Below are 14422 nucleotides of genomic sequence, written 5' to 3'. Positions count from 1 at the left end.
TGGGGTTGCTCACCAATTAACAAACTAACGGCTGTTAGAAAACGGCAGTTGTTTGTTTATGTTCACATATCAGCTCCTGCATTGCAAGTGACATTATGCACGCTGTGATCGCACAATTGCAATTTCAGCATCCCGGCGCCCTCATACTGGTCAGTGGAGACTTCTTTCATGATCAACGTACAACTAAACACAACAGCTTGTGGACTCCACATCATTTGCACAATTGCCATTAAATCAGTGTCACCACACTACCCATCCATTCATTTTGTGTACCGCTTATCCTCACTAGGGTCGCGGGCATGCTGGAGCCTACCCCAGCTATCTTCGGGCCAGAGGCGGGGTACACCCTGAACTGGTTGACAACCAATCGCAGGTCACCACACTAGTGGTACACTTTCATTGTTCAATGACTCTCCACACTTGTGTTTTTTTATGTGCTAATTGTATATTTTGTCATAATGGCTGTTTGTTGTCATACAAGAGTGACTCCAACTACTGGAGATAAATTCCTTGTGTGTCTTGTAACATACTTGGGCAATAAAGCTGATTCTGATTCTGAACTTGTAGACTTCGAAACGAGATGTTGCTGTGTTATGTTTTATGTTCCATCTTATGTAGAATACTTTGTTACAGCTGTGGTTGTTTTAGTGCGCTCTATAAATAATTTAGAGTTGAGTTCAGTTTTTCTATTGTGCGACGTGGTGTTTATTATATGAATAACTGGTGAAAGGAACTATGGCATTAATTGTGTCATGTACATCGCACGTGTGCATGACGGCAGTGAATTCTTTGGGGGGTACAAAGGATTATTTCTAGTTGTTCTGTTTATTTCTCTAGTGCAAAGTGGTGGTTATTATGAATAACTGGCAAGATGAGGGATCGCACTAATTAAATGACATACACATTGCACATGCCCCCACGATTGAGAGCGCGTGACATTGACTTTCTTTTCACTTTTTGGATTATTTCTGGTAATTTTGTTTATTTCTGTTTTGCAGGATGACATTTATCATGAATGACTGGCAAGCAAGCAAACAGGGATGTCTATTGTTCTTTGGGTGTCAAGTGGGCTCAAAAGTAGTTTGAACGACCGAATCTGAGTATGCCCTAGTTTTGACATAAAGCAGATTTCTTTTTACACTTGTACTTAGGCTATTTATGTTAAATCTCCTGACCCCAGCAAAGGGAATATGTGGGAAACTTGGAACATGAAAGACGGGGATTGAGAAAGATGAAATGAAAGAGTTTTGGGTGAGTGTGGGTGCACATCAACTACCCCCCCCCACACACACACACACACACCCACCGGGCAACATGTCTTTTACATCCCATAAATGTCTTTAATTAACTTAAAGGCATTATCACCTCCCCTGATCAATTATTTTTCCATAATTACCATTAGGCGGTAGAGGGAGGCTCGTAGGCGAGAAGGAAGGAAGGAGCGGGAGAATGTTATTGTGGGAGTCTGATGACAGGGAAAGAGAAAGGAGATGGGCCCGGATGGAATGATGAGAGGAGAAATGTGAGAAGAAGACGTGTGAGGGTAAATAATCACCATAAGCCTCTAATGAATCCACCGCCAGTGAGTTGTATCTGCTAACTATGGCTCTCATTATCAGCGACACGGGGGCACCCAGAGAGCCCGGGGACGGCCTGAATGGCAGAGAGGCGCGAAGGATGAGTGGACAAAGTGATCCGAGGAAGAAAGAAAGGGAAAGTACTAGAGGGATGAACGGGGGGACGGAAATTGCGGCGTAAAGTGCAAACGATCAGAGGGAGTGAAGGGTGTGAGATGGCCAGAAAAGAAATAGATAGGCTTTGACTGAAGTGGGTGCCTGCAGGAAAAAAAGAGTGTGAAAGGTGGAAGACGTAAACAGTTTTTGTCACACTTTGCATCAATTCTATGGCCATTGTGCTGCTCCTTCTGGTGTGCCCGCCGTGGCCACTTGGGGGTAATATAAAACAGACAGATGGATATGCTGTACATGGAGACGTTCTCTCACCGTCAGTACGGCACTAATATTAGTTGTTCTTCGCAGCACATAAAGAATATATGACTGTGCCTAGTGTTATGTCTGTCTACATGTGTTGCTCAATTGGTTGTGTTCAAATACCAGTTGTCTAAAGGGTTACAACAGAGATACTATCCATTAGCCCGTCAACAGAGTTTACCATTATGCATTAATCTAGCAGTCTTTAAGGCCAAGTAAGTTATGTTGGTATTTTAGCACAGCGTGTAATTCTCTTAGTTTTATAAAATGAAGAGAATGAATAAACATGGTTAGTTTGACAGTAAACTTCAAGTGGGAGTGGGAATAAACAGCTTGAAGCCTCTTTTTTGAAGAAATGTTCACTATCTGCCAAAAGCGCTGCTTATTGTGAAGTGAGTTGAGTCACTGCCACCATAAAGCGCTCGTATCTTAAGTCTGCACTACAAATCAAATATTAGCCAAACAATGGCTCGTATCTCAAAACACTCGTAAGTCGATTCACTCATATCTCAAGCGTCACAGTAATAAAAGGATGTCCCGTTTGTCAAACCATCTAAACACAATCCTTAATAAATGAGCATTTGAAACGTTCAACAATTTAACATACAGTAATATCATGAACTGTCAAACTGCATGGCTCAGCTGGTCCGTATGTCTATTGCCAGCTCTCTCATGCTATTATCTCATATCACGTTGTACCAATGAGGCAAGGTGACCTTGGCAAAATATTTATGGCTTGGAAGCAGTTTCCAACAAGATGATAAATCACTGCTTTTTGCAATGTATAAATGGGCACAACATCTTTGGCAATGTGCGGTGTGATTGACTCAGTGATTGCCTTTCTTGTCACACTGAAAACAATGTGAAAATGATTCTGCTGATGTTGTCTGTTTCTTAGCAGCTGGTCGCTCTCTGGTCGCTTTCCATTTTTATTTTGTATTTATTTATTTAACCATCGCTCAGAATCTCTAAGTTGGCATCACCGACTACCTTTTTGTAAACTTGCTCATCTCAGTTTGTAGCCAAATAAATTCAAATTCATTGATAAAATCAATTCATCACCTTGCCCTACCTTCAGTGTGTTTTGCATGTCCTTTTCCTTTTTGTGATTTTTTTTGGGGGGGTGTGACACCACCACAGAAGTGATGACGAAAAACAAAAAATGTGGTGACCACCATAAAATAGGAAATGGAGCGTACAGCGACTTTGGAAAGCCGTACACACACCGCTGTCCTGGCTGCACAGTACAGTATGGCTAAAACGACATAATAACTCTATTACCCTATAATAACAACAAAAGAACAGAATGAACACTGGAAAGTCCGTTTTTTAAATCTTTATGTGAAGAGACTCACCTCCCAGGCCCTTTCGTAACCACTGTCATCACAAGCCAGCATAGCTTGGTACCTTGGTGGCAAAGCAGCAAAAAAAGTGAAGCACACAACCATGACCCTAGTGAGGACAAGCGCAATAAAAAAAATGGATGAATGGATGATGGTGACAGTTTGACGATGGAACAGAGTCCCGGATTATTTTTTTACTCTGGAGTATTAGAGTGGCTCTTATCCATCCATTTTCTGTACCGCTTATCCTCACAAGGGTCGCGGGCACGCTGGAGCCTATCCCAGCTATCTTCAGGCGAGAGGCAGGGTAAAACCCTGGCCTGGTCGCCAGCCAATCGCAGGGCACATAGAAACAAACCACCATTTGCACTCACATTCACACCTACGGGCAATTTAGAGTCTTCAGTCAACCTGTCACTCATGTTTTTAGGATGTGAAAGGAAACCGGAGTGCCCGGAGAAAACCCACGAAGGCACGGGGAGAAAATGCAAAGCCCGCACACGGCGGGGCTGGGATTTGAACCCTGGTCCTCCGAACTGTGAGGCAGACTTGCTAACCAGTTGTCCACAGTGCCGCCAGAATGGCTCTTATCCAAGGGAGTATAGTATACATATGCATATTAATAGCAGTGTTTTGTGTTTGTGTGTGTGTGTGGGTGGGGGGTCTTTGCCATGTGGGGAAACCTTCACCGAGCAGGATGGCGCTCCACACATAAAGGGGATTGCGCAAATGATAATAATAAAGCCAAAGAAAACTCTGTTGACATTTAAAATCCGCAGCGGCTCTCTTTGCTTGGTCAAGCAACTGAGGGAAAATGAAATCTCTCTGTAAAAGAAAAAGAAAGGGCATGATATGGTATAATTTGTTTTTGTGGCGCGCACGCCATTGCCTGACCTATGACAGTTATCACAGGCTTCACAATTCGCACCCCGCCAAATTCACTAAATAAGATGGTGACACTTGTGAAAATGTAGACGAGAGGAAGAAAGCTCGCTTTGAACCGCGTGACTTCCGAAGATGTAATTACGCTGGCTGCCAGACACTTGGGTTTAGGGATTAGACCTAAACTAGATAATGCCTTGGCTGTTCTAATGTGATCTTGCATTCAGAACAAAATAGAACAAAATCTAAGGTTGTTCTGGAAGAGAGAGAAAGAGCAGGGGAGACTCATGACCTGCAAAAAATGGATTGTTTATTGGTTTTATCATCAGGTTTACAAACTACTGTACACACTGTACAGTATGTGGACTCAGTTCTATAATTAGATTGTTTTAAAGAATGCATGTAATTTAAGCAGTGAAACGTTTGTGGGATTTACAGTTATTTCAACTTGCGTAGCTGTTCCAAAAACCACAGCGTGTGGAGTGAGTCGATGTGCACGAGGCTGGCAAGGAAGAAAGTTCAGGGTAAACCGAAAATAAATAAAAATGTGTTTATTCTGATCAGCCTTTACGAGTTGAGAGTCGGTGTCTGAAAGCTAGGATGGCAAATGGTGAGGAAGCCGAAACGGGAAATGTCATATTTTAAAACAAAGAAACAGTAAACATTTTTTTAAATTCAGATCAGCTTTATAAGTGGAACAAGTGGGTGTGTGCAGGGAAGTGGTGAAGAGAGATGTCTAACGAAGAAAGTTTAGTGTAAACAGAAAATGTTGTGCTTTGATAAAACATTGAAGAAGTATCGTTTGTGAATTCAGGGCAGCGTTGAGAGAGGAGCACGTCAGTGTGTGTGAGGCTGGCAAGCGGTCACGAGGGAAGTCCAAGGAAGGAATTTCAGGCCAAACAAATAAAGCTATGTGCTTGAAACCAAGAAAACAGTAAATATCTTTTTATTTTTTTAAATCAGACGTGCACAATGATCAGGAAGAATTATGGACCTCTGAAAGTATTGATGTTCATCAGGCCACAGTTAGACAAATTGTCTTTAAGTGGAAAGTTCAGCACTGTTGCTTTTCTTCCAAGAAGTGGCCGTCCTGTAAAGATGACTGCAAGAGCACAGCGCAGAATGCTCAATGAGGTCAAAAGAAGCTTAGACATGGGAAAACACCAAAGAGGAAGCTGTTGCTGTCAAAAATCTATATATATATATATATATATATATAAAAAAAACTAACAAACATAACTGCACGTTTGAAATTTGCATGGTGGACGACCATCATGGTACGGGCATGCTTTGCTGCTTGTGCAGAAAATGGACAAAGATAAATTGATAATGATGTAGTTACTGGTTTGGTCTTTAACATGTCAGAAAATAGGCAAAACCTTTTGATCATTTTTTCCAAAGTAAAAGCAGATGTTTGTAAATGTCTTATTTTGATTAAACATAATCAGTCTGCTTTCATGGAGGACTACAGAAACCAGAAAATATTTACTGAGAGGCTGACATTCCAAAGATTTGGATAATTTTTAGTTCAACAAGGTCTCTAAAAAATGCACTGATTATCAAAATAGTTGTGGGTTAAGTTGATAATCGATTCGTTTTTGATTAATCGATTACTTCTTGCACCGGTACATTAATTACTCATGACAACATAATTCAAGGTAATTTGATGAAATGTTATTGTAGAAGTGTGTATCAAACTGGTAGCCCTTCACATTGAGTACCCAAGAAGTGGGTGGGAAGAACTCTTTTTGTCCTATAAAGACGAGATCATTATTTCAATACACTGTATATATTTTTTTGTGACATTTTGGTTTGGTGGTGTGGTGTGAGATGTTTCGTATTTAAAATATGTGGCACTGTTAAAGTTTGGAAAAACTACTACTGTCTGATTTCATCCTGATGCAAACGCACCAGAGGGCGCTAGAAGCCTCTACACTGACTCACAGCCATTGTGCAATCACTGATACTTTCTGGATTGTCTCTTGGATTATTGCATACATTCAATACGAATCTGCTAAGTATTTTTTTTTAATCTTATATCTGGATACATTGAGTGACTCATCCGTGCAAGTGTAGCAAATATACTCTGTAAAGTGCGTGTGTGTGTGCGTGTATTCCCCCCCCCCCAACCCCAGAGGATTAAACTGCTTTGGGCTATTGCAACAAGTTGCACACAAAACACTCCCACCTAACTCAAGTGAAGCTCAACCCGGTGCAGCCGAGCCCGCTCTCCCTGGGAGGTGAGGTTGGGGGGGGGGGGGGGGTACAGGACTGTTACGCCTTTTCCGCCGGATGACGTCACCCCGCTTGCTCGGACAGACGCCTCGCGCTCGGGAGTGAAGGAAGGGGGACTATTTGTCGGAGCGCAAGCAGCGCGGCAACACGCACACTCACACACATAGTCAAGAGTGAATCGGCCCGCCGGGAGTAAAGCAGGGGAATCATTACCTGTGTCTGCGGTCACGGAATTAAACAGAACACACTCCAGCCCGGAGGCGACTTTTCAAAGCGAGAATATACCTCACGTCGGACTTTTTTTTTTCTCTCTCTCTCTCCGTCTCGCTTGCCAGCGAAGTGAACCTGCTGCCCCCCACCCCTTCCCTCCATCTATTCCCCGGCACATTTCGGAGCGACCATGGCCGGACAAGATCCTCTCCCAAGTCGACAAGACTGCTTTAAAGTGGTACTTTTGCTCCTCGGCTCGACACTTTTACCACACGGTAAGATCATTTCCAAATTAGTTTTTGTGTAATACCAGTTTCGATACCACCTTGACCACCTGACGCGGAAGCCCGACCAGGTGCTTCTCAAACAGCCGTTTTGGGATATAAACCTCCCCTTGGGGTTGAATGTACCCCACTTTGCTAAGCCCGGTACGTGAATTGTATCATGTAGTCGCGTTTTCAGCCTCGTTTCGGTCCTTTGACCCCAGTTTCGGTGAGTGACGTAGCGCCTGTTTTAAGGTGTGGCTCCGCGGGGCTCTCAGGTGATTGACAGCTGCGGCCTCCCCAACAAACACAAACGCACACTACACACACCACGCAGACGTCTTTTGTGTCCTTAGTGCTTTGTCCCAAAACCACCCAGTTTCCCTTGCCACGCTCGCTTTCTTCCACACATCAACCTCCATTAGTTACACTTGACTTGCAGGGCCTGCAAACTTGCTCTTAATGTACTGTAGAGACCAGCGAAGTGGGAACCAGAACAATTTGTTGTTTGTTTACTTAAGTACAACTTTTTATTATGATTATTATTTTATTTTTTTTGTCAGCCATAACCCTGCACTGAGCCTCAACCACTGAGCAATCGATTTGACAGCATTTTCCACTGCGTCTATGGTAAACCCTCACCTACTCCTGAATATTGTAGTAGACCGTAACTATAGCTATTCGCTGATTAAAATGCACCTATTCGCGTCGGTCCGCATTTTAAATTTAATTAATGTATTTATTTTGCTGTGTAACTGACCAAGTTACGGCCCAGACAGCGAACATCAGTGTGATAGACGGGTGAACTTGGACGCTGCAGAAAGCATGTTGTTAAACTTCTCAAGGTGATGTAAAGAAACGTTGCAGTGGTGATCAATTTGTAACGGCGACCTGCTCAACATAATGAACAGTGAACCCGTTTATCGTAGAGGATACGTTCCAGATCCACCGACGCGAGGGGAAATACCACGATAGAGAGACCATAATTTATATATATATATATATATATATATATATATATATATATATGTTTAAATTGATTTACCCTTCTGAAAACACTTTATAAATAAATGCAAATATATTTGAACACAAAAACTAATTTCAAGCATAAAATGTATACTGCAAGTATTATAGTGTCTGTAGGCCTATTAGTTAGGGTGGCATGTGACGTTGCTGATGTGTGCGTGTCTGGGCGTAAGCTGTGGCTGACAGCAGCTCCTACGTGAGTATGCTCACTGTGTCTTCCTGTGCTGGAGCCTGCTTTGGCATCTGGCTTTCCTTTCCCACATACAAGGGCATTACAGTAAATGTACTGTAAAAATCCGTAAAACGTAGCGTGTGCGGGCGATAGGGACTGAGCCCTCCTGTGAATACCGAAAATCAGCAGATAATTGACGCCCCTCCTAAAAGGGGTTTGTAATTGCCTAAAGATGCCACAGGATGTCAACAAAGCAGTAAAGCACGAACGCCATACATTTAGCATGTACACGATCACGACCTCATGTTACATAAACGCATGTATTCAGTCGGTACATTTATTCAACACAAACAAGTCACCTTCGCATGAAGCCCAGCAGTAGTATAACAGGACAAACTGCCTTGACATCACACATGGGCAAACAAATAAATGTTGGCACTAGACTTTACGCAAATGGTATCAAGTCGTTAAACTTAACTTTTGGCTTTTACACAAAATAAATGTTAGGGAACAGGCAGATTAGCAAAATTGACGGATTATAGAGACGCAGAAACCTTTTTTTTTTCACTTTTGACGGTGCACAAGGTGCATTAAAAGAACGCTAACAATACAGGACATCTCAAACGCAGTTGAAAAAACACGATCAATGAGTTAAACCTAACAACAACACCAAGATTTCACTAGATGGCGCCAAAGTAATACTTTTATTCCATTGGCCTATCACAAAAACGGCAAATAGACAAGAATTTCAGCGAATTTCCTCAAAAAAACCCTGCAAATTTGCAAATGCTGAATCGTGACTTTGCTGGGGATCACTTGGAAAAGGTTTCGACAGACAGGCCATGCTCCTTTGTGGGGTTTGACGTCTGAGAAAGCAGGGTGGTAAACCTCTCAAGTTGATGCAGAGAAATCGGCTGTGGTGATCAGATAGTTGTAACCAATATGTATGACTGAGTCAAATGTAATAATGAGTAGCAACTGATATTTTTACAGGTCCTGAATTGTTGACAGTTTTTAAAAAATATATTTTTTTTACATTTTTTAAAAAATATTTCCAATTTTCACAAAAAAATCATCTGTAAGCCATGCATTCTTAAGGGTATTGTTGTAAGATAAGTTTGAAATTGAAATTAGTGTTTTGGGTTACATTTAGGTTTTAAACCATCAATTTAGACAATTATGTTTTTTTAGAAGGGGTGTCAGTTATTAACAAATGTTTACCATTTTTACTTCAGAGCTTGGTCCCTCATCTCCCTGCAAGGTTTCACTGTATACGAATACTTCCTCCACGCAAATCTGATATGCTTGTTTCTCTGCATGATTATGCAAAAACACCCCTGCCAGATTTTCATGCCACTCACTTGAAAGGGTGGAGCACAAGCGTAAACCTTCTGCATTCTTCCCACAGACGGCGTTTAACACGACGTTAAAATCAGAATATGCATATTTTTCCTATGGAGTCTGGTGAGAGCAGAATACAGGTGATAGACCACTGGGAGTGATGCAGTCAGAGCAAGCATCCATGGCATGCAGCTAATTTATTAACATATGAATGCAAGTGCCGTGAAAACCAGTTGAACATTTTCTCAGCTTCCTCTGCGCCTCGGTTGTTTGTTTTGTGCAGTAATTAGGGCAAGTATGTAGGGCTGCTGCATCCAGCATTCTTGGAGCTGACGGTCTATTCTAAATGTTCACGATTGACCGTGCATGCTTGCTGGTGACTTATTCTTGCAGCGGACCTTTTTATGTTCACTTTGATTGTGCGGAATTTGGAGTACTCTGGTTGTGGTGGTGGAGTAGGGGAGGCACAAAACAAAAGCTTTTCCATATTTATGAGTCTAGAGCAATGCAAAGCTTAACCAGTACCGGCAGAAACAGTCCTTTTTGAGTTTTCTTGCATTTAAATCATTTTATTTGTGCAATTTAGGACTATGCAACGGCTGCGTGTTTGTGCGCTTCTCATACCTGTTGTGCTTTGACGGCAACCACTTAGTCCATGAGCCTCCCTTTCCACTTGTCTGAGTAAAGGGAATGATTGAATTTTTACCCACTTTTAAAAAGTTTTGTGGTGAATTCAATGTGAGCGGATGCATTTTTAATGAAGGTTGGCCTCCGTGGTTAAACAGACTGCATACAGTATAATGAAATAAAATACAGTGGTTTCTTAACTTGCATGTTCAAACTTACGAGTTTTTCAATCTATGAGTGATTGCTTGGTTGTTTTTTGTTGTTTTTTTTTTTGTGAACCACTGTGATTTGAAATGTAGCATGCTTTGGATACACAACTGCTTGAGTGAATAAAAAAAAAAAAAAAAAGGATTAATTAAGGGACTGTAGTGGCCTTGCATATGGGCAAGGAGCACCACAGTCGCCGATGCGCTTATTGAACGCGGCACACAGTTAACCACACAAATATAAAATGAGGACATTTTTCAAGGAGCGACTCATACTACAGCTCCTGTCACTCACTAGGCCACACTCCTTAAAGGCACACATCCCAAACATTAATGCTACAGTACATTCAATAATTACGCTTTATAAAACAAGTTTATTTATTTACATTCATTTTCCCATCCATTTTCTAGACCCCTTATATTCTTTAGAATAGCGGTAATATGTTTGACGATACAAATAGTCAGAAATGAAAAATAATTTTACAACATAAACATACGCTACACTTTGTGTAGCATTTGAAGTTTATATTTGTTGTAGAGATGAAGTCCAAACACTGGTGTCGGATGCTAACTTAAGCTGCTAATATTATCCATAGCCTGGCTAACTCCTCTTTACATGTCACCTTCATCAAAGGTATCAATTTTACAGTGGCCTCACACTTGTGCAACATTAAAGAATGTTAAAAGGAAGTCCAGGAAGTGGGCTCGAGTAATTTTAGCTGGTTGTGCTGGCCAATATCAGAATCAGAATCATCTTTATTTTGCCAAGTACCATATTTTCACGACCATAAGGCGCACTTAAAAGTCGTATAGTTTCTCCAAAATGGACGGAGCGCCTTATAATGTGGCGTGCCTTATGTGTGCACAGAGTTCCAAAATCTATAAATGTTGTTGTATGATGAGCGCTCCGCTTAACTGACTGGGAGCATTTCCTGCCGACACGGTGCTTATACAGAGGAAAAGCGGACGTGGCTGAGGACAGCATGCGGACGTAAAGGGGGAAGGGTGCGCGTGAATGAGGACGCTAAATGCACGCTCCCAGTAGGTATGTTGCGCCGGTCAAGCCTTATGTTGGGGTGGCTTTGGCTCAGTAGGTAGAACAGGTTCGAATCCCTGCTACGTCTGTCCGCATGTCGAAGTGCTCTTGGGAAAGACACTGAACCCTAATTGTGGAGCCTCGCATGGCAGCAGTCGCCCATTGGTTTATGAATGTGTGTGTGAATGTGAGGCTTTTTAAAGCACTTTGGGCACTGTGATGATGTTGATAAAGTATTATATAAGTGCAGTCAATTTACCATTTATTTTTCCTAAGATACCAAATAGACTACATTTTTTAATGTATCTCATGATTCAAATTAACTTTGCTGGTTGCATTCCTTAACCGAAGAGCACTGACGTCCGTATTATTGGAAAGCTTTTATTTTGAAGGTGGCTTTCGCCACGAGTTGGCGACCTATTACAGTTATGCCTAGTATGAACAAAATTAGGGGTGGCTGGCTTGACTGCTACTTTACGAGTGGAGGCTGGCTTGACCGCAGTCGAAAACTGCACCTACGAAGAGACACGGCGTGCATGCATGCTACCGTATGTTCTAAGATAGCGTGTGTTTTACCATGCCTGCACCCAATAATACGGTGCGCCTTATGTATGTGTTAAATACAGAAATAGACCCCGTAACTGAGACTGCGCCTTTTAATACGGTGCGACCTATGGTTGTGAAAATACGGTATGTCCAAAAAACACACAAGGAATTTGTCTGCGGTAGTTGGAGCCGCTCTAATATGACAACAGACAGTCAATTGACAGAGAACACTTTTGAGACATAAAGACATTGAGGAAAACAGTCACTGAGCAATAAAGGGTTGCTAGGTTTCTGGTAATGCCTGTACTATTTTATTTTTTTTTTACATTTTTTTTTTGTGACAATTGTGCAAAAAGTTGCAGTCCTCTAGCACTTAGAGCAGTTTGAATGACTAATATAGGAATAGTCCGGTGCAATGACCATTGTGCAAAGGGCGCCGAGACTTCAAGGAATGTATGCAGTTTAAAGTGACTAGTAGTGTGATAATATGGGACAATGTCGATTGTGCCAATGTTGCAGATAGTCCTCAGTCAGTGTGCAAGTGGTGCAGATGCTACTCTGGCATGAGTGGCCAGTATTGGTCAACAACATATATGCAAATAGAGCAGCGTGGCGAGACTACTACAGTGAGTGCACGAGTAATGTAGAATTGGCCCGACAGAAATGTGACAACAAACTAAAAAATTTGGCAGCATGTTGCAAGGGTGTTTTTTATTTATTAAAAATTTTTATTTTTTTTTACAGTTGTATGACATTAAAGCTTCAGAATAGCTGGAGCTTGGTTTATGCTTGATGGATCTGCAAGGTCCATCTGGGGAAATTACGTAATTTCAGCAACCACGCTGCTCCGCGCGGCGTCCGTATGGCCCAAATTTTCCGTATTGCGCACCGACATAAATTTCTAACTACATAGATGGTCCCGCATGGAAAAACATGGTGGATGAGCAACAGCTCCTACTGGTGGCGGAAACAACGCTTTATTAGGATTCCCACATAGTTTCCAGGCAGGACACGCCCTACTACAACATTACTGGCTCCAGGATGCACTCTGTTGCTCAATGACTGCTATGACTGATTGGGTGCTGTATCCCGATAAAACACATCCTACTGCTTCCAGATGTGAAAAAAGTATGTGACTTAAGTGTGGCGGCGTTGTTTCCCACCCTAATCCTAACCTTAACCCGTCCTGTACCACCTTAAGCCCCAACCCTTGCCCTAAACCTAACCACAACAAACTTTTGTTTTTATTTCGTACAAATCTGATACAGCCAGCTCGTTACATCTGCGTAGCCTGCCCCTTCTGCGACGCAAGAGCCAGTCATCTTGTAGCGGGGCGCGTCCTGCCTGTAAACTATGTGGGAATCCTAATAACGCGGAAACGAGTTTTTTCTACTTCTATTGTGGTGTAGTGTTGTTCATATGCTGTCGACGCGCTACACTGCCACCTACAGTCTGGGAGAATATTGTCTAACAGAAGCGACAAGCCGAACAGAAAAGGCTGCAAAGCTTGTCCGCCTGATTCCGCGCCGAACATACGTGTATCAAGCATGAACAAAACTTAAGTTCAAGTAGTGGCATTGACTGCCAACTTTAGCTGCTAGTGCTATCCGCTAGCTAGCACCGATTGGCTAGCTGATAAATTTGTCGTCACTTGCTATCAAAGGTACTGTTTTATCACTTAAAGGAAGGAAGGTATGTTTTATGGTGGTCGTTTTACACTTGTGATATTTGAGACAGTAAAAATATACATTGTTAATGAACAATTTAAAGATAACGATGGTGACTGCTAACTTAGGCTCCTCATGCTAGGTGCAAGGCTCATCACTTATCAAAGGTTGAATGTATGATCAATTGTACATTTTACGATGGTCTTTTTACACTTGTGACATTTAAGACTAAAAAAGATGAAGTCTGAGTAGTGATGGCCAAATATAGCTGCTCATGCTAGCTTCCAGCTTGGGCTTGCTTGCTAGAAACCTTGTGTTTTGTCACTCGTTATTAAAGGTCAACTGTTTTATTCATGTTGTGTTTTACATTGGCCGTTTTATACTTGTGTGACATACAAGAATGTAAAAAAACCAAAAAAACAATAGTATGGTCCCCTGCTAATTTTAGCTGCTCTTGCTAGCCGTTAGCAAGCGAATATATGGGTTGTAACTCTTTATCGTAACTCTAGTTTTTTTTTTTTTTTTTTTCCCCCCTGTGACACGACTAGGGATGGGCATTTGACTAAATTTCCCTGATGGACTATGAGGAAAATTTACATTAATGAACAATTTAAGCAATTATGCCAGTCCTACTGTTTTACTGTAGTAATATTAAAGTGGTTATTTTCATTTCAAGTCAGAAAAAAAACTTGAACCCACCCCACACACACAAACACCCTTCCCATTGCAAAGTTTTGTGGCATGTGGGTCAGAAAGGTTTGGCCTTTTACCATGGTGATGTTTTTATTGAAGAGCGCTTGGCTTATGTGGAGGGGAGTTTTGGGGTGGGGTGGGGTATTGTCTTTATGGCCGAGTAAGCTGCATGCGTGCAGGGGGT

The 14422-nt window shown here is 41.9% G+C and overlaps 1 protein-coding gene across 2 annotated transcripts in view; it reads left to right on the top strand.

Annotated features, from left to right (window-relative positions):
- The first annotated feature begins 6479 nt into the window (after positions 1 to 6479).
- si:ch73-22o12.1 (nectin-2) overlaps positions 6480 to 14422 on the top strand; it is a 177162-nt gene continuing 169219 nt past the window's right edge. The window contains exon 1 of one of the 2 annotated variants that reach the window (XM_061776110.1): positions 6480 to 6936. In XM_061776110.1, coding sequence (XP_061632094.1) covers positions 6852 to 6936 — 85 coding nt within the window. In that variant the 5' untranslated portion in view covers positions 6480 to 6851. The remainder of the gene's footprint in view (positions 6937 to 14422) is intronic. The other variant, XM_061776111.1, reaches the window with a different exon arrangement.

Source organism: Phyllopteryx taeniolatus, chromosome 6 (genome assembly GCF_024500385.1).
Source record: "Phyllopteryx taeniolatus isolate TA_2022b chromosome 6, UOR_Ptae_1.2, whole genome shotgun sequence".
In the NCBI taxonomy this organism is placed as follows: Eukaryota; Metazoa; Chordata; class Actinopteri; order Syngnathiformes; family Syngnathidae; genus Phyllopteryx; species Phyllopteryx taeniolatus.
Note: the sequence above shows the minus strand (reverse complement) of the source record. Positions and strands in the feature narration are given on the sequence as shown.